This window comes from Molothrus ater, chromosome 2 (assembly GCF_012460135.2).
Source record: "Molothrus ater isolate BHLD 08-10-18 breed brown headed cowbird chromosome 2, BPBGC_Mater_1.1, whole genome shotgun sequence".
Lineage (NCBI taxonomy): Eukaryota > Metazoa > Chordata > Aves > Passeriformes > Icteridae > Molothrus > Molothrus ater.
Window position 1 is genome coordinate 62,622,089 of NC_050479.2, and position 20,109 is coordinate 62,642,197.

At 39.6% G+C, this 20,109-nt stretch overlaps 1 protein-coding gene across 1 annotated transcript in view; it reads left to right on the plus strand.

The window, feature by feature from the left end:
* Nucleotides 1-419: 419 nt before the first annotated feature.
* The window catches only part of RB1 (RB transcriptional corepressor 1), a 71,441-nt gene continuing 51,751 nt past the window's right edge, over nucleotides 420-20,109 (plus strand). Inside the window, exons 1-9 of the mRNA XM_036391002.2 lie at nucleotides 420-589; nucleotides 773-890; nucleotides 10,815-10,927; nucleotides 12,849-12,983; nucleotides 13,884-13,922; nucleotides 14,714-14,781; nucleotides 16,271-16,381; nucleotides 18,588-18,736; nucleotides 19,477-19,554. Of these exons, the coding sequence (XP_036246895.1) occupies nucleotides 498-589; nucleotides 773-890; nucleotides 10,815-10,927; nucleotides 12,849-12,983; nucleotides 13,884-13,922; nucleotides 14,714-14,781; nucleotides 16,271-16,381; nucleotides 18,588-18,736; nucleotides 19,477-19,554 (903 nt within the window). The 5' untranslated portion in view covers nucleotides 420-497. The remainder of the gene's footprint in view (nucleotides 590-772; nucleotides 891-10,814; nucleotides 10,928-12,848; nucleotides 12,984-13,883; nucleotides 13,923-14,713; nucleotides 14,782-16,270; nucleotides 16,382-18,587; nucleotides 18,737-19,476; nucleotides 19,555-20,109) is intronic.

Genomic DNA, 20,109 nt, shown 5'->3' on the forward strand with positions numbered 1-20,109 from the left:
TTTCCCCCTGAGCCACCTTCCAGCCACTCTGCCCCCAGCCTGTAGGTGTTTTGGCCAAATTGTAGGACATGGCACTTGGTCTGGCTGAACCAGCACAACCTAAAGGATCTGCACTTCCTGCCCTGTTCTGCATCTGTGCAGTCATTCTGTACAGTTTATTCTTATACACAGATCTGCGTTCCTTCCCATCTCACGGAAAAGATGTATCGGCTGTACCCGCTGAGTACCTGAAGCGCCAGGCACGGCGAGACCCGGGCGGGACCCGGGCGGCTCCCTGAGGCGAGGCCGGGCCGCGGTGCCGCCTCTGCCGCTCGGTCCCGCCCCGCGTCCGGGGCCGCGGGCGGGGCGGGGCGCGGCTGCCGGCGCGGAAGTGACGGAGAGAGTGGCGCTGACGCCGTTTTCCCGCGGTTCGGGCGGCGGGCGGGGGCCGGGAGCGGGAGCCGGCGGCCCCTGGTCAGTGCCGCCCGCGGCGGGCGCTCCCGGCAGCCGCTCCCGCCATGCCGCCCAAGCCCCCGCGCAGGGCGGGCTCCGCCAGGACTCAGCGCCCCAGCCCCGACGGCGGCGGCTCCGCGCCGCCCGCCGCCCCCCGGTAAGCGGCGCCCGGGCCGGGAGCGGGCCTGGGGGCGGGCGGGCCGGGCCGGGGCTCTCGGCGCCCGGCGGTCCGGGCTGTGGGGCGGTGTCACCCAGGGCGGCTCCGGCAGCGGGTGGTGTGGGTTCCGTGGTCGCCCCGCGGTCCCGTGTCCCCGCTGGCGATGTGCGATGCTTTTCCCAGGGTCGAGGTGGGCGAAGCGGACTTCGTCGTGCTCTGTGATGCGCTGAAGGTATCGGAGAGCGTGAGGGAGAAAGCGTGGAAGACGTACGAGAACTTGTCGGCAGCGGATGGAGCTCTGGTGAGTATTGCTGCTCGTAGCATCGCTCGGCAGATGAGTTCTGTGCCCCAGCTCAGATACTGAGCCGTAACTTCGCTGCAGCGGCCGCCGAGGGTCTCACCGCCAAAGCTCATGTACTGTGACTTAGCTTTTTCCAAGTGAAGGTAGACTTGGAAAGAAGTGGGGTGTTGCCATGTTCATGTCTGTGTAAACTAGCTTCTGTGGATTGCCCTTTTTGGTTAATATTTTGTGATAAAAGTACGTGCTCAGGAGTCTTTGTAGGTTACTAACAAGTGGCAGTAGAAAACAGCACCATGCGATCAGCTAATTCTTCGAACTGTAAGTTATTTCAAATATGTCTTAGTCAGCTTTATGCAGGTAGTCTTACTGCGTGTTTCTGTGTACTTTTTCCCCTCTGCATCCTTTATGAGGCTGCAGAAAGGGTATGGAGATGACTATTGCAGAGAAAGGAACGTTTTCTTTTTTTTGTTGCATAATGTTAAACCTGTGCTTATCGTTGAGGCATTTCCGTTCAAAGTTAGTCATTGGGCATGTGTAAACAGATTCATAAAGTGTTAGAGCCTTTCTTGATTTTTACTTTTCCTTCTCCTCAGTATGACTGCTGTGTCAACAAGCTGGCTCAGAGAACAGCTATAATACAGCTAAATCATGGCAGAAGCTCTGTTAAAAAGTCCAGATGCAGTTTTCTAATACCCATCTGGGGTATTATTCCTGCTGTGGGCACTTGCATTGATGTACATGTTCTGACTTCTGCTTACCCTTCTGCAGCTTGAGCTGACCTGTCACAGCTATGCTGTCACTACTAATAGTTTGTAATCTGTGGTTTTTAAACTGCAATGTGGTTATATCAGGTCTTGATACATTCACATCACGGAGTAATAATAGCATGGAAGAGAGACTGTGCACAGCTCTTTCAGTAACAGATACAATTTCTGGTCACGGGTGTTCTTGGAAGCATTTGCCTAAAAGCATAGTTGAGTTCCCCTGTAAGAATGAAAACAGGAGTGGTCAGGTCCCTTGACTGAAAAAAAAGCAGGGCAGGTTGCAGTATAATCCTGCAAATTTCATTTACAGGTAAAGTTTTGTTTTCACTGATTATTACTTAGCAGTGGCCAGATAAGATACATGGTGTTTGAAACCTTACAGCATCTGATTGCTTCCTTTACCTATTCAGAACCAGATCTTCATTATGATATATAACTAATATTTGTTGTCTTGAAAGTAAAATTGATTCTTGAGAGCCTTTCAATGTACAGGGGGAAAAAAATCTACATTATATTTCAGTCCAAGGCCTTTCCCTCAAACTTAGGGATGTACCTGCAGGGTGTTGAAAGAGTAAGCTGTCAAGTGTGTGCCTCCACGGGGATCTGGAAGGTGCTGGAGTTGCTACTTCTAGCTGAGAGCAGGCTTTATCTGACTCTGAAGTAAAGCAAGTTTACAGCCTGGCTAATTGCTGCTTCTTTTCCCAAGTCAAGCTGCTGTGGTGAGCCTGGCTTCTCAGGATGACTCTCTAGTTCAAGTTGCAGGGATTCAGGAGGAGGCTGCTCTTTTCTTCCTTCTAGTAAAGGTGTTATGTTGGAGGGGCTGTCCCAGGGCTTGTCCTGCAAGCACCAGCTGTAGGTGTTTTAATCAGTGAGGTTCAGTAGTAACCTGTTCAATTCTGAACTGGAGCAGAAGCTGTGTAGCAGCTTTCTCTTCTCAAGCAAAAAGTTAAGCAGCAGACCACCAGCTGAGACAAATACCAGAACACTTCTGTTTTGCAATGTAGTTGGTTTGACTTGAGGAAACTTAAATTAAAAGGCTGCTGATGGAAATAGAGGTGGCATCTAAAAGTCCCCCTCTCAAGCCATTTACAAAGTACTAAGACCTGAAACCTTGCCTTTCTTGGCTCACTGGCCTTATTTTATTGTGGTTGATGTTAGAATTGTGCCTGCCAAATCTCTGAGGATGTGAAGAGCACTTGTAGTGGTAACTGGGAAGCAGTGTGGCCCAGACTTTAGGTACTGTGGTAACTGGCAGATACTCAGGGTGCAGTTGTGGTTTGGATGCAGTCTGAACATCTGCTGTATCCTTGCTTAGTGAATGTTTAGTGACTTGAAATAAAAACATCTTGTAGTGCTGTCCTTTTTGAATTGCTCAGGGTGCGTGTGCAGAGACTCCATAAACTGGGTACATGTGGCTTAAAAGTATAAAGCAATTATTTTTGGCAGGCATATACACAAAAAATTGCTAGAATGTAGTGACCTACCAGCCTAAATGTGCCTGTGCTTCAGTGAGATATTTTACTGACCAGGTAGGCATCAGCCAGGAGGAGAGAACTTATCTGCTGCTTCCTGGAATGAATGCTAATGCCTACTTTTTTTCCTTCAGGATATCACACCTTTCCACTCTGATATTTTTTCTTTTGAGCATTTGAGCTACTAGTGATGATACTTTGAAATTTCAGCTTTCTTATCTTGCACTTCCTTTCCATGCTCTGTAGCTTTCCTTGCAGTGCTCTCCAGTTATCTGTGTCCACAGCATGTGAGTCAAGGATATACAGATGCACCCTATTGCAGCTGGGCTGTGAGTCCTTGAAACAGCTGAACCCCTTTGAGAGGTGTGGAGGAGGAGGAAGGTGACAAGAGAGAGATGGTAACACAACTTTTCTGGAAACTGTGGCTGACCTGTAGTTGTGAAAACCAGGTCTGCAGAGGGGGATTGTTCAAAAGCACCACAGCTGTCTGTTAAATGTGTTGTTAAATATGGTGGTGTTTTCCTTCATAGTAGGAGAACATTAAAGCTTCCCTCTGTGACAGCCAAGTTTAATGACATTCTTCTACAATAAAATGGTAACTCAAAATGTCTTAGAACCGCAAATGCTGAATCAGCACTCTTGGTGTGCAGGGCTGAAGGAAGGTATCTGATGTGTAATCAGAAAGATGTTTCTTTTTAAATTCTTTTGCTATCTGGTGAACTTCTACACAAGCTTATTGTGAACATTGGAGTGTTTATATAAACAAGAGCTTTTCATTGGTGTCATACAAATATTTTTGTTCTCTCTATCATTTCTTTTCTTTATCAAACCAAGCTACCTAGATGAACAGAATCTTTTTAGAGTTGTAGTTTTTACAGTCTTAGTTTCAAAACTTTTACACACTGATTGTTGTTGGCTTAACATTGGCTCTGATCCTTGCTTCTCTTGTACTCTTAATTTTTTGTAACTCTCCTGAAATCTGTATTATGAACCAAAATGCTTGCAAATTCTAGATGGAATGAATAGATTTAGTGGAATTACTAATGTACCTTGGTGAGCAGCAGGTGATTGTTGGTGTAAGGGATATTAGAAGTAGTCCAGGAAGCCATACTAATACTGCTGTGAAGAAGCTCAGGGCGTTTGTTATGTTCTGCTACTGTTTGTTTTGGTAGAGAGCAGCAAAATGAGAATCTCAAGTAGAATATGGGGTGATACAAGCAGGAAAGAAAAGCTTGAGCAAATTGTTGCTGAATGTATTGGAAAGAACCCATGTGAGGAACAGGATGATTTGGTGACTAAATTGGAACCAAACTTCTCCAAGGAAAATTGAAGTGGTTTAAGAAGTTGATAGAATTTGGAGTCTGCTGAGGACGTTAAGGCATTAGGGTCTGGTATGCTTCGAGCTCATCAGCTTAGTTAGCTGTAATATGTGGTGCGTGGGTAGGAGCTCCATTCTTTTGTTGGCTGTTCATAGCACTGTTTGGGAAATGTGGCTCACTGTTCTGCTGCAGCTCAGCTGTTCAGAGTCAGGAATTCCTGAGCCATTTTTATCAAGTATTTGTCTAACCCGCTATTAAAAAATTGTCGTGGTGAAAGATCTGCACTCTGCATAGTTAGGTTTTCCTAGTTTAGCTTTATTTGCCCATTTATTTTTTCCCCCAAGTACTGTACTAATTTGTTTCTGTTGTAATTCAAGCCAGTGGTGTAAAATTCTGTACTTCATGAGAGAGTTATTGTTGCTGCCTTTTCCTTCAGAAAGTCTCTAGCATATGAAGACATTCTAGGCATTTTTTCTTGTCTCTAATTACTTTTCTTACATCCTGAAATTCTCCCCAACTGGTTACTTACACTGGTATGCAGATACTGCAGAGCACTTGATTTGTGCAGGAGTTGAACTGCTTTCTTAGTGAAGAAAATGTACCAGTAAACTGTTGCTTAAGTTGAGGCATTAATGAAGTAAAGACTACTTAAATATGGAAGGTTGGTCTGCATAGATCAAAGAGTTCATGTTCAGGAGGCCAAGTGTCCCCAGTCCATAAAATTTCACTTTTAAATTGAAAAAATTCCTTTTGTTTGTTGTTTCTTATTAAATAGAGAATATTTTAATTGGTAAGCCACCTCATCCTCATGTTAAAAGACAAAGAGGCCTATTGCTTTTGATAAAAGCATGAAACACATGAGATAATAAAGTATTTTCTGTCTAGACTTTGTCTCTAATTTATAGAACTGCAGCTGAACTGAACCTGAATCCATTGAAACTTTGGATGGATGAGCAAAATTACAGATATTTTAGGATCCTCTGTTATTAAAAAAAGAAGAACTACTGCAAGTCCCAAAACAAACAAATCATCTCCATGGCCTCTTGCTGATGATATTCAGTATCTTAGCAGCAGATGCGCTGCTTGTATGTGCCCTTGGACTTTAAAAGATCAAGCAACTGGTATAGAGTTTCTTTTTTTACTCATCTTCTGCCTATCCTGAGGAGAGATTGATGACCTCTCCAGTCTTGCCGCATGTAAAAGTGTAATGGGAACTTTGCATATCAGATGAACTATTTTTACTACTTCACTACTTTCCGTTGACTTCATTACTTTCAGCTAGTATTTTGTTTGAATTTGATCTCCTCTGTTGTGAACTAATAATAATCTTCTATCCCAGACAATGTTCAATAGAAAATTTAAACCTGGTATTGTTGAAAAAATGAAGGATCTGTCTTTACATGGAACTTCTTATATGTAGACAGGGCTTATAATGGTCACAGATTTTTTTTTTCCCCTGGGGTATTCTTCCTGCAGGTTTTTATTCTGAACAGTTTTCTATTGTGAGACTTCTTGAGTCTACTCTCCAGTCATCTTCCACCCACTGTAATCATAAAGATGTAAAGTCAGAATGGTTTGGGTTGGAAGGAACCTTTAAAGGTCATCTCATTCCAACCCCCTGCCATGGGCAGGGACAACTTCCACTAGAGCAGATTGCTCAGGGCCCAAGTTGATTGTTCAACGTGGCCTTGAACACTTCCAGGGATAGGGCATCCACAGCTTCTCCGGTCAGCCTGTCCTGGTGTCTCACCACCCTCACAGTAGAGAATTTCTTCCTAATCCTGATCTAAACCTGCTTTCTTTCAGTTTGAAGCCATTTCCCTTTGTCCTATCGCTACATGTCCTTATAAAAAGTCCCTCTTCAGCTCTCTTAGAGCTCCCTTGAGGTACTGGAACATGCTGTAAGATCTCCCTGAAGCCTCTTCTTCTCCAGGCTGAACAGCCCCAACTCTCCCCAGCCCCCTGATCATCTCTGTAACCTCCTTAGGACTATCTCTAACAAATGTCTGTGTTTTTCTACCATCAAGCTAGTTCTCCATGTTGATTGGAATGTAGTAACTGAGATTTTATGTTAGGAAGCCAAGTTCCATATCTTCGTCTTCAAAAATCAGGTGCTTGATATTTGCAGTGAGACATCCTATATCCCATTTGGTTCAAGTATCTGTGTTTGCATATTTTTCATGTGCATTTCCTTTGACCTTCTTTTACACAACAGCATTTGAAGTTTCTATTCCTGGATCACTTTTGTAGGCTGTCACCAAAATTGTTATCAGTGTTGGCAGAAGAGTAAATGTCTCTAACTGTATACTAGAGCTGAGACTTCCTGTGACCATCTCCTCCTTGGGACTGATTAACACTGGAGAACCTCTGGAGGCAGGGAACAGAAGTTATTCCTGTTAGTGCCTTTAACACCTTTCAGCTACATTTGGAAAGAAGAGAGGCAAGAATCCCATTTTACAATAATTAAATGTTGAATGGGCATTTTAAGCTAATGACTTCTCCCAGGTGGTTTTCACTAGATTTAAATAAACTAGTCATCTGGTAAAAATCAGACTGAATAAAAGTAGTGGTAAGTCTAGAATGAGAAATATTTTGTAAGAGTTTGAGATCTTTTTCTTACAGAAAACTATATTGATTCTACAGAACATTGCCCAAAGTTCCTTGGAATTGCATGGGTTCCTTGGAATCCTAAATAAAAGATGATAAAAAGAGAAAGAAATCTATGTGGGCTCCTACATGTTAAATAATCTTAGGGCTAGTGATTGGTAGGTATGCTTTGCTTCATGATGAGTTGAATTAAGATCACTGCAAGTCATCTTACTTAAACTGAAGGACAGCCAAGGGCAGATGTTGAGCTGTTGTCCTGCCCATTTTCTGTAGTGATGCCATATCAACAAAGATCTTGAGTCAGACTGGTGAAGAAGAAAACCCTCAGAAATTAATTTCTGGCTATGAATTTGTCTTCATTTCATTCCCTTCATTTCATTTAATTTCTTCAGTGCATTCCCATGCATCCAAATCCCTCTGAGATGAATCATCTGCTTTGGCTGTAAACAAAGCAAAATAGTTGGAAGAAGTGATGCTGCTGTGTTTTTTGTTCAGCAGTCAATTTAACTCATAGGAAAGAAGAGAACTTTGGGAGGGAAGGGGTGTGAAGAGGAGAGTTCTTATGAGTGTGACTTGCCAGGAAGATATTTCCTTATTTCTTCTCCCCTTCCCCTGCCCCATGATGTTTATATTTGTTCTGGTTTCAGCTGGAATAAAGCTGATTTTGTTCCCAGTAGCTGGTATAGCGCTATGTTTTGGATTTAGCATATGAGAATGTTGACAATGCTGATACTTTAGTTCTTGCTAAGTAGTACTTGCTCTAAGTCGAGGACTTTTCAGGTTCCCATGCTCTGCCAGTGGGCATGCACCCAAAAATCTGGAGCAAGCATGACCAGGACAGGTGTCCTGAATTGGCCAAAGGGGTACTCCATATCCAAAGAACGTCATGCCCACTATATAAATTGCATTGGAGTTGTGCTGGGAGTTGCTTGCTGCTCAGGAATGGGCTGGGTGTGGTGAGCAAACGTATTGAGCATCACTTGTTTCTGTTGGGTTTTATGTCTCTCTCTGTCTTTCATTTCCATTGCAATTATTACAACTGTTGTTATTATTATTGCTGCATTTTATTTTGTTCCAGTTATTAAACTGTTCTTTTCTCAAGCTGCGATGGTTGGTTTCTGACACGCCTCCTCACTGTGGGGATGAGAAGTGAGCAAGCAGCTGTGTGGTACTTAGTTGCTAGCTGGGGTTAAACCATGACAATATTTATGGATTTAAATCACTGGAATTTTCATGCATGGCTATGGCAGATACCTTGTTTTCTGAGAAAACTGCAGTTCACCTGTGTCTTTTGTTGTTTTAACCAGCAGCAGCTGGTGGGATAGTCTCAGTCTGGTGCTCTTTCATGTTTTCCTCTCCTTCCTGTCTCAGCTTTGTTATAAGGCAGGCATGCTCAGGTGCTGCTCACCTTTTCTTTGCTACTAGGAAAAAAACCCCAATCCATAACCTATTTATCTTGGGTTGTGTGTAATTTTTCTTGTTAGGCCAGCAGTCAGCCAACATCTTGTGTTGAGAAGTTGTCCAAAGCATCCTGTACCTTCAGCAATGGGTGTGGGAGTAGTCCTGATACTGGAGTTTGGCCATCTGTAATGGTTTCAATCTCATGGATGGCTAGGTTGCCTTGAGACTGCTTCCTGTTTAATGCTAGAAACAAATAAGTTATTACCCCCAACCATACTGCACAAGGAGTTTAAAGGTTGTTCTTGATAAAAGAGACCTCTCTCCTATCAAATAAAGCATTGCTGTAGCCTTCTAGCACTCATCCTGCCAGAGCTGAGCTAGGCTGCCCAGGAAAGCTGGGCTTGTTTGGATAGGCAACAAACCAGGAACAATTTCATCACTTGGTGGCACTCAGTCCTCCTGCCCTACAAGATATTGTATTTACAGGTCAACATCATGGCCTGAGTTTGCAGGAGCATGGAGTGAAAGGAACTTACTTAATAAACAAGGTCAGCTGACTCCAGGGGCAGGGGTATGCTCAGTGTGAGTAGTCTTCCCTCTTGGTAGTTCACTAGCTAGCATTAACCTGCATAATTTGTTATATCCCTTTGTGTATCAACAAATGCATCTCAGTCTGCTTATTTCAAAGTAATTTTCTCTTGTGCAAGGAGTCATGATTTGTAGAAACACTCAAATAGGAATGCAGGAAGAAAATAGTGACTTAAATAATTGTCAGTTGTCACACTGTTGAGGGTGGCTGGTTAGTTTTGCATTGAAGCCTGTTCTATAACTATTAACAATTGCACAAGCCAGTCAAAGTTTTTCTTCTTTGGAGAAAGACCCCAGCCACTCTTCCCTGATGTATAAATACTGTTCCCAAGAAAGACACAGAGCAACTATCACCGAAACAAAACAAAATGTTGGCAGTATTAGTGAAATTGTATCATTTATGGGTACAGTGGGTTATTGGTCACGGTTACACTGCTGAATAAGCAAGGACATGAGTGGATGCTGACAGTGCAGAGGATTTTGGAGCAGGTTTGGAAGACTGCATAACATGGAGTGAGCTTGGTCTGGTGCAGTCTTACTCCTACTGCCTTTGGGGAACATTTTCTAGAGTGAGCAGGCCCCTGCAACTCGCATTGGTGTTGTTTAGGAGGCAACTCGGTGGAATGATCAGGGCAAGGATAAAAAAGTAGGCGGGGGAGTGGGCTAAAGCTAGGCAATGTGGAAGAGCAGGAATGCAGTGTTTCCATTCCCTCGCTCCTAGTGCTCCATTTCACTTCTGTCCTCCAAGAGATGACATGTCCAACCTAGAGCTGTGGATAATGCATTCAGATCCTGCTCCCTTGCTGTGAGCCTGAGTGGTGTTGCAGTTTTATTTACAAGGATGCTGGATTTCCAAAAAATATTTTACAAGTTTGCTGTTTCTGCAGTTTTGGCCTGCACCCATGCCTAGTTCTGTCTTCAAAATAGCTTTGTTTCCAAAACTTGGGATATACGTGCTTAAGGGGCTTTTTTCCATGATTCTACAAGTCATTGTTCTTTAGGGGTTTTCCACTGAGTTGCTGTTTTGGTGGAAGGGTATTGGAATCTTTAGTGATATCTGTCTGGCTTCAAGTGAATGGCTTGTGAATCATCATTAGGAGTTCTACTCCATGTGGATTCCATGTCGGTCATTGTGGGTAGGCTTCTTTTGATGAAGGATGATTGGTTATAACTTGCACTTTCTAAATAGCACAAAGCAGACGTTAAATGTAGATGTATGGTAGGAAAATGGCTGGAAGTGCTTGTTACTATCAAACTTTACTAAGCAGAGATGGATTTGTGGTTCAGCAAACCACGGTGATGAGTGGTTGACACAGCTGTACTCATTTATGAGTGTTTATTGCCTGTCATTGTAAAGATTTCAATTATGTTTTTATGACTTGGCTTCTTATTCCTTAACTTTCAGTGTTTTGTTATGATCAAATATGGTAATTTAGGAAAAAAAAAAAAGAAATCATTACTTCTGCTCTGAAAAAACATTCCATGGAACCGAAGCTTGTATTTTGAAGCTTTGCTGAATTGTATGGGTAAAATTGATCCTGTACTGTAGGAATAAAAGTTGAAATGCTCAGTCTTTTACCTGTATTGTAAATGGTAATTGTAATTAACCTGGAATGGTTTTCTGTTATAAAATAATTGGCTGTCATAGTCAAATGCTTGTTTGAGGATGTTTTGTTTAACCATTTCTAATCATGTTTGGACAAATTATTGCCTTCCACTGCATTACCCGTTTTTGTTGATTAATAAAAACTCTTTCTTCTCTTTTTCAAAAAGGCTTGCAACACAAAGAAAAAGGAAACATGGGGTGTATGTATCTTTATTGTAGCAATTGATCTGGATGAAGTGACATTTACTTTCACTGAGCTTTTGAAAAGTATAAAAATGAGGTAAGTGAGTTTAAGTGTCTGAATTTAGATTTTAACAATTAACTTGTCAACATTTTTATAAAGGGAATGTTTTTAAGGCATAGTGAATCTTTCTACATATCAGACTAGTTGATTTTACAATGAAAGTTACTTACAGAAATTATGAATATACTGGTAAACTAGAAGTTGAGGGAGCAGTGATGTTGTTTGATTCATCTGTGGTTGGCTTTGGTTGTATCACTCATCTCATTGTTGTTCTTGATCTTCCTAAAGTATTCATTGGTTCAGGTTGGTGCAAATTGCACTTAAAATATTTCTTTCTTTCTTTCCCTCTATGATGATTTTCCATAAAACCTTTTTCCCAGCATTAGGCTTAGGCTAAATCAAGAAGTGGGGAAAAGAAACATTACTCTTCAAACAGTTTACCAGCATGCTGCTCATTCTCAAACATTTTAATGCCAGGCTAAACTTTGTACTTACATACACTCTTTTTGCTGGGGGTGTGTTACTGTTATATTGTATATTAATTAAGTTCATAATACAAAAATTAAGACTATAGTATCTGCTTTTAAGGTAAATTTAGGTGGGAACAGCAACCTTGTGTTACATTCATCTAAGGAAAGGATTCCAGTGCCATCTGCCTAGGAACTGTGCCATGTGTGGAAGGCATGTGCAGGAGCAGAGCCTCTCAATGCTCTAGGGCAGAAGGCCAAGTCCTGGCAATAACCTCAGACTTGGGCCAGAATATCCTTTTCCTTGAAGTCATCTATTATGGTTAGACTTCTCCATGCCCTCTTCTACCTTGCATCATCTCCCAGAGCAGGGTCAGGTCCAATGTTTTGACTTACTCTCTTCATTGTTGACTGCCTTGGAACTGTGTGAAATCCAATTGCATTTGTGCAGTGACGTCCAGCGTGTTCCACCCTAGTTCCACAGACAAATTGTGCTGAAAAGTGACTTTTTACCTTAGGGTTTCAAAGAGTAAGCTGTTACTCTGCTTATTGTGATGCAATATTCAATTGCTTGTTAGCCCTGGGCTTTTTCTCAGCTATAAGGTCAAACTGGCAGAGATTTCTACTAGTCATCCTCTAGAGCCTTCAGATATATTGGAAAGATCTTTTATTCCATCATAAGCGTTCTTAAATGAGCTTTTGACTGGTTTTGTGTCTTGTATCTTTAATCTGACAAAGATCAAAAAAATCTCTGAGAATATTATATTCTGATAAAGGATCAAAATATATTTGATACAGTTGAAATAGTTGAAAATATTTGATACCTTCCTCCTCTTTAATTTTTAGCAATCTGCTCATTTTAGTTATGAATGTGACAAAATGCTTCCTTGGTGGCCATAATACTACATGGATGAATAGGGAGAACTTTGATCCCTTGTGTAATATTTCCAAAGGGTGGAGATGTCCTGTTGAAAGACTTGAAATTCTGTATAATTCAATGCATTTATCTCAGTTTTCATTCCTAGGTCTTTCTTTAGCATGTATGGAGCCAAGGTTCATGTTCCTAGAGTAGTAGGAGCGTTTCTAAAGTAGAACAGGAGAGCTGAGAGGTGTGTGCTGGATACTTGTGGTACTACCAGCACTGCAAGAACAAAGGTGTGTCTAGTTAGCAAATTCTGACTTCCAGAGATATCTGTGCTAGGCAGGAAAACCTTTCTTCTGTGGTAGAGCCTGTATCGTGAGATAGCTCTGAACAGTATTCCTACTGTCTGGAAAATGTGAAGGTGAGGCTCAAGGTAAACAAGTAATGTTTCCCAAGGCAAGGGTTCAGTCACTGGTAATAGTAGTAAGAACATGCTGGAGTCTAGTGAAATAAGGCAATGGGTTTTCACGGAGACGTGTTTTTATTTTCTCTTTTGTAAGAGCTATTTCAGAATACTTGTTTTCACAAGTTATGATAATGTGTCATCTTTTTTTTTCCCTTTTTTCAGTGTATGCACATTTTTTCAGTTTCTGAAAGAGGTGGATGTTAACATAGATACTGTAAGCACTAAAGTTGATAGCACTGTATCAAGGCTGAAAAAGAAATACGATGTATTATTTGCACTATACCACAAGTTTGAAAGGTAGTGTATGCTTTTTTCATTTTGAAATTGATTTCTTTGTCTATCAACATTTAAGTATTTGAATTTTTCAAACTGTGTGTTATAGGAGCCCATTTAAACTGTGTGGGCTAATATTTGCAGAACAGTGAAATTGAGCTGTTTACATGCATTAAATAAACACCTCTTACATTTACTCCATAACTATCACAATGCTGTGTTAAACAACCTCCTTGTTGCAGTACAAACAGTAGTAAGAGTAGCATGACAAGTGATTACTACTCACTTTAAACTTTTTACAGATATAAAGAGGATTGGTTTACTATCTAAATATTTTTTTTTTTACTTAACATTTTGCCTTCCAAATCACAAAAGACTCTCAAATATCTCTTAACCTTTGAAAGGGGTAGGAGATCACTCTTTGGTAGTTAATAGAATGAAGGCATATATATCCTAGTTTGTTTTTGCATAAACGAAATTATTTTCTTGAAATGCTATGTACCTAGAATAATTGGGAAGCAACATTACACCACGAGGCTTGCAATGACACTGAAGAAATACTAAAGATTTTTAAATGCCTTTTATAGTGTGTTTTGTGCAGCTGTAGCACACTTTGCTGTGTTGTACAAAACACTGAGTAACAATGTATGTACAAATCTTGTCTTTCTGGAAGAAGGCAATTTTATTATACCAAGTTAAAATTGTTTTGCTGTCTAAGCTTTGACATAAATATGCAAACAACAACATTATTTCAGGCTTGGCAGGGCTATAGTTGATCTGTTGTTAACTGTTGAGTCAGCTTTTTTTTAAAGTTAGAAAAATGTTTTGTGAACTGATGTCTTTTTTAACTACAGTCGAGTCAACGATACTGCATAGTTTGCTTACAGAAGCATGTTCAAAAATAAGAATTTTTTTATTTTCTAGGACTTGTGGCCTTATTTATCTGGAACAACCTAGTAGTGAGTAAGTTTGATTTTCCTAAATTGTGTTTGTCAAGATAAGATGTAAAAGATGATGGCATGTTATCTTTTAACCCTTCAGCACTGGCCTAAGTTGTAGTATGCTGTGTGTTTACTTTAGATTTAGTGTGGACTTGGAATTTCAATGAGATGATGGGAAATGCAGAAATTATATATATTTTACATATATATCTCTATATATGTGATCTATACACATTATGCATATTATATAAGTATATTCTTATAAAAACATATAGTGTATGTGTATGTATATATCAGTAGATATGTACCATATTGTATTTACATATATTTTTTTATATATCTATCCCTCATCCATGAAGTATTGCCACCCAATGGCATATGTCTCAGCCTGGTGGAAATGAACATTGGGATGGAGAGTGAGCTTCCTAATCACAGCAGCAAATGAGTGTACTAAATGATGCCTTAACAGCTTCCCAATGAGCTTGAGTTCATGCTCATTGGGGCTGTAGAGTAGGGCATTAGTCAAAGACATAAGAGAAGAGAGCTCAGAGCAGTTGAATTGTCTACATTCAGTTTCTTTTCCGAGGATGGTACAGATATTTCCTGATTCTTGAATGGCTTTACAGGGACCTAAGGTTTTCAAACATTGTACTCATAATTACAGAGGGAATGGGTTGAGATTTTTAGTAAACTTCAGTCCATGGGAAGTGTTGCATGTTGTTAAATAGTTCTTTAGACAGAAGCATGTTTTCAAACATTGTCGTTTAAATTATTACAGAGCTATCAATGCAAAGTATTTTTGTTTCCCTGCAGGATTTCTGCTGAACTCAGTTCTGTATTAGTCCTAAAAAATTACTGGATTACTTTTTTGCTGGCAAAAGGTGAGTTTTGGTTAAAACACAATAATTTTGATGAATATTTTTGAAGTGAGGGTATTTATTTTACATGTCCAACATGAGACTAGTGTCCTTATTACAAATAAGTATTGTACAGACCCAGCCTGGCTTTTGTAACTGCTCAATAATATTTCTTTATATACAGTTTGGCTGTTCTTCTCACTCATACACTCTCTGTATATAAACATATACTTAAGCTTTCTAAAATTTCTATGATTTTTTTTCCTTTAAAGCTTGCTGTTCTTAAGTCTTCTTACTGTATTTAAGTCTATTCTGAGGTGCTGGTGCTTTGTAGTCTGCCAGCATTTTAATAATGGATAGTTACCTTAAAAACCTGGCATATTTTCAAAAATAAGCCTATATATATTATAAATTATGTTTAATAAAACAAATTTAATTACAAGGTATTATAGTAAGTTTCTGAAAGCATGTCCTTTGAATGCTACAAATCTTTCTTGAAAAGTTGTAAGTTACAGTTAATGTTGAGTGATGAAATGTTTATAGTGGTCCATGGAGTTCCTGTCTCATTGTACTCCTACTAAAAGGAGTGAATCATGTCTCTCAATTGCTGCTTACTGCAGGTGTGTGTGATCAGTGAAGTGTATGCATCTCTGATATCAAAGTCAGATTTGGATCAGCTGAGTTTTTTGGAACTTTGTCACTAGAATTCTCCAAGCGTAAGCATAAAGCAAAACCCACAAAAGGTTTTTTAGCCCACCTTTTCTTGAGAACAAAAAAGCTGAAATTTACTAGAAAATAGTTGGAGTTTCAGAAGAGCCTGGGTGATGCTTGCCATGTCTGATAAAAAAGAAATACAAAAATTGCACATGTAAATAGAGCACAGGTAGATCTGTACCTGTTCAAAACCACTCTCGACTTCCTGATTTTTTTGTGGCAATGCACGCTATCTTGGGACAGCTCTGTAGATCTTCTCTGGCATATGAGTCATAATTTGGGAAAAACTGGAATTATGCAGTTCTGAAAGTGCTCTTCATGCTATTACTTGGTTGACTTCTAAGTAATTTCATAAAAATTTGACAGGCTGAGCCTACATTGTGATAGCATGTTTTGAATTTCTCTTCACTGTATACTAGCAGCTCCTGCTTTCTGAATATTTAGCAGCTTTCAAAAAGCTTGCATGAGACCACAGATAAAGAAAGCGGGGAGGAATTACATGGAAGTAAGAGGTTATTCTTTTACAGTAAAAAGCAGAATCAAGATTGAGCACTGAGGGCAGGGTTTTGTACACAGTAATTTTGTTTGTATGCTGTCTCTAAAGCCATGAACTGAAGTGCCATGAGTTACAAAGTCAATAACCTTTAAAAAGCACTGGCCTCCTCTATGATGCTTTCTCAATTCTAGTTTTTTTCTGTTTTACTATATGAACTTCCAAATCTTTGTTTTGCAAAATTACTTCTAGAATTAAGTCAGCCATTCTCAAAAAGGTTTTCTTTACCCTTTTAAATATTTGCAGGTAAAGTGTTGCAAGTAGAAGACGACCTGGTGATTTCTTTCCAGTTGTTGCTGTGTGTCTTAGATTATTTTATCAAACTGTCACCTCCTGCTATGCTCAAGGAACCATACAGTAAGAATTTTTTTGTATTTCTCATTCAAGTAGAAAGTAAATTTATTATATTTCTATTAGCCATGCTAATATTCATAATTAACATAATTAAACTTCTTAAGCTTATTGAAATGCATTTCTTTTTTTATTTTAGTCAATTTACATGATAGTGAACTTGAATTCAATTACCTGAATGTGGCAGTATATTTAATATAATTTTTGCTATGTCCTCCCCCCATACTAGTTGTTTAGGGACTTGTTAAAACAGCAAGTCTAATTTAGTAAAAGAATTCAGGTTCTGGGTAGATTATAACTGAGAACTATTATTTATGTTTGTCTTGAGACAGAAAAGGGAAATGTGGTGGTATCTTACTTTATTGGTGTAGTGGACTCTTACTTTATTGATGTTTAACAGTATGACAGCAGCAGAAATGTACAAGATACTGGACTGTACAGATATTTAAAACAAAAACACAGTAGAAAGCAGCTCAAAATAAAAGAGTAGAGGTAAAATATAGACAGCTTTGCTTTTATTACATCCTGTTTGCTATTGCAAGTGTCACTATTTTAAATAAAAATATAATGAGTCTTCTCTATAAAAACTTCTATTCAACAGTAAGCTTTTACCCATTAAGTTTTTATATCTAAAACCTGGAAAACCTCACAAAAAAGTTAAAGTAAATATTTATAAAAACTTTCAAAGATAGAATTCTGTTTGAGTTAACTATTTTCTTCAGCAAGCTATGGAATTAATCTACTGAAATACTTGGAGCCACAGGATGTGACTCAGTTTTTTAGTAATTAGTTTATCCTCTGGAGGGTTAAGATGCAACCCTAGTATATTTAGCTTAAATCTATTCTTTGGTAACATCTACCTAGGTTGTAATGTCATACAATAGATAAGGTATTCACTACTATATTCTTTAAATTCTGTATTTTGGAGATATTTATCTGACCCAGTGATTATTTGTTGCAGGTAAGGAAAAATAACCTTGATCTTATTCTAATGTGAATAAAGGATGGACTTGGGACAAGCAGATCCCTGCTTTCCTCCAGTACTATTTTGAATTTAAATTTGTCATTCCTAGTAGGACAGACATATACGCTGCTGCTTATTTCAGGTGTTATAAAGCAGATCCTTTTCAAAAACCACTGAATTAAAGCTACCTGGTTTTGAATTCTGTGTTCACACTGATTTATTTTTTCATAGTAAAACTATGCAGAATAGGAGCTCATTTTTAGAAACAGTTTGCTTCTGTGCATCATACCTCGAAAAAAAATTCTGCCACTTGAGACTGAATTGCAGATACGAGTGTCACTGTCCTAAGGGCAAAGCACTGGGTTTCTGATGTGAAGCTGTGTATGAACTGTCAAACAGCTCTGCATTCTTTGAGAAAATAACACAATATATTGTTCAAACCCTCGTGACCAAGAGGCTTCATGTTGTGGTAAATGATGCCAGGCTTTATGATCTGATTAAGACAGGGGATTATGATGCAGCCACCTCTGCAGTGTAGTTTGTCAGGGTTTCTCAGATCAGTTGTCAAATGCAGATGAAGTTAAAAGTGAGAACAGCAGGCTGATTACAGTGTCAGGTTTAAAACAACAATATTTAATCATATTAATGTATGTTATTAATATAATTCACATATTTAAACCATCTGTTTTGAGTTTAACAAAATAAAATATTTCTACCTCACAGTATTAAGGTTTTTTGATACTTTCTTCTAGGTGGACCTGTTTGTTTCTGCTTGTGTGTCTGGGGGTATTTGGGGAAAGGAGGAATTCCCTCCAGGACCATATTTCAGGCTCCCAACATCACTTAAGTCCTGCATTGATTTATTGACCTTCAGCTTCTTGTTTTATACTTCTTTAAAAATAGAAAAATAGCTACTCATCTGTGAAAAGATAAGGCTTTCCTAGCTTTGCAAAGCAGATTCTCAGTTAAAGCTACTTGGAGAAAGTGCTGTTACATTCTGTGTAGAGTAGCTTCTTAAAAACAAAATGTCCAAATACTGATACAGGATTTTAAAAATTAACTTTCTTTTTGTATACATTTTCTGTAATGAAGGTTTCTTACCTAGCTGAACGGATGAGACAGAAAGTATATTTAAGGGGAAGACCTGAAAAAAGTAAATAAGAAGTAGCATCTTCTAGGATTAATAACTTGAATTTCTTCTTTCTTAAGATGGCTCTAACCTTGTGATGGTTCTGAATCTCTCTGCAGAGTCTTCTGTGCCTGCAGTGACTGTAAATGGTTCAGCTCGCACTCCAAGAAGAGGTCAGAGCAGGAGTTCACGCACTGCCAAGCAGCTTGATACTGACACAAAAATTATTGAAATCCTTTGTAAAGAGCATGATTGTAATTTAGATGAGGTAATGCCTGCACTTCAAAGTCTGATAGATCTTGCTGCTAGACTCCATCTGGAATATGTATTTATTTAAATGGTCTTTTTTTTAAGTGTCATTATTTGGGCCAGCTTAACTATTCTGTCAAGTAGTTACCTTCAGTAGTGAAGGTATTTTACCATTTTATAGCTTCTCTACTCAGTAGTGTAAAAAACAAACAAAAACCACCCAAAACAAACCCTTTGGTATGGGTGATAATTTTGCCAGGGTAACTGATTTGTGAAGAATACAATATGAAGTTACAGGCTGATCACAGCATGTAGCATATGGATGAAGGGCTGCTCTGACGGAGTTTCACAGCTGCATCCCATGATGAGAAAATGTATGCAAAAAGCACATTGCTTCTGTGAAAGATCTTAAAAGACCCCCATTTGCCTTTCCCTATGCTCTTAAATCTATTTCTGTGTAAAAAGAACTGATCTTTTGAATATCCAAATGGATGATGGAAGCAGAAATGTGAGAGGGCTGGGAAGAGTGCAGTTCTTTTCCAATTTAATCACTTAGTATTCCAGCAAAGAGTTGTATTTGCTTGCTTACATATCAGTGTGTTTTGAATGTATGGCAAGTTTTGTTCTTGCTTTATTGAAAACAAGCCACAGTGCATTACAGAACTGTCTCAGTTTCTTGATTTAAAGATGTGCAAGCAGTGTACGCATGGCTGACTCTCTACCTTGCTAATACTACATTTTTTCCTTTTTTTTTTTTAGGTCAAAAATGTGTATTTCACAAGCTTCATTCCTTTCTTGAATTCTGCTGGTATTGTAGCTTCCAATGGACTGCCAGAGGTAAGTAGAGGAATTTAAGACATTGTGGTGGGCAGACCCCGACTGGGTGCCAGGAACCCACCAAAGCCCCTTTTAACTCCTCTCTGCAGCAGAATGGGGAGAGAAAATATAACAAAAGGTTCATGGGTTAGATTGCTCACCAAATACCATCACTGGCAAAACAGATTCAGCTGAGGGATTTTAGTTGAATTTATTGCCAGCAAAATCAGAGCAGGATAATAAGAAGTAAAATAAATGTTAAAAACACCTTCCCCCCACCCCTGCCTCCTTCCCAGGCTCGACCTGCTCCCCATCAGCAGTGCCAGGAGATGGGGAGTCACTTTATCACATGTTCCTGTCACTGCACAGGGAGTGGAGTCCTTCCCCTGCTCCAGTGGGGGGGTCCTTCCTACAGGAGAACATCCTTCGTGAACTTTTCCAACATGATTCCATTCCACAGGCAACAGTTCTTCACAAACTAGACCAGTGTGGGTCCCCCCAGGGGTCACAAGTCCTACCAGGAAACCTGCTCCAGTGTGGGCTCCCTCTCCACAGGTCTGCAAATTCCTGTTAGGA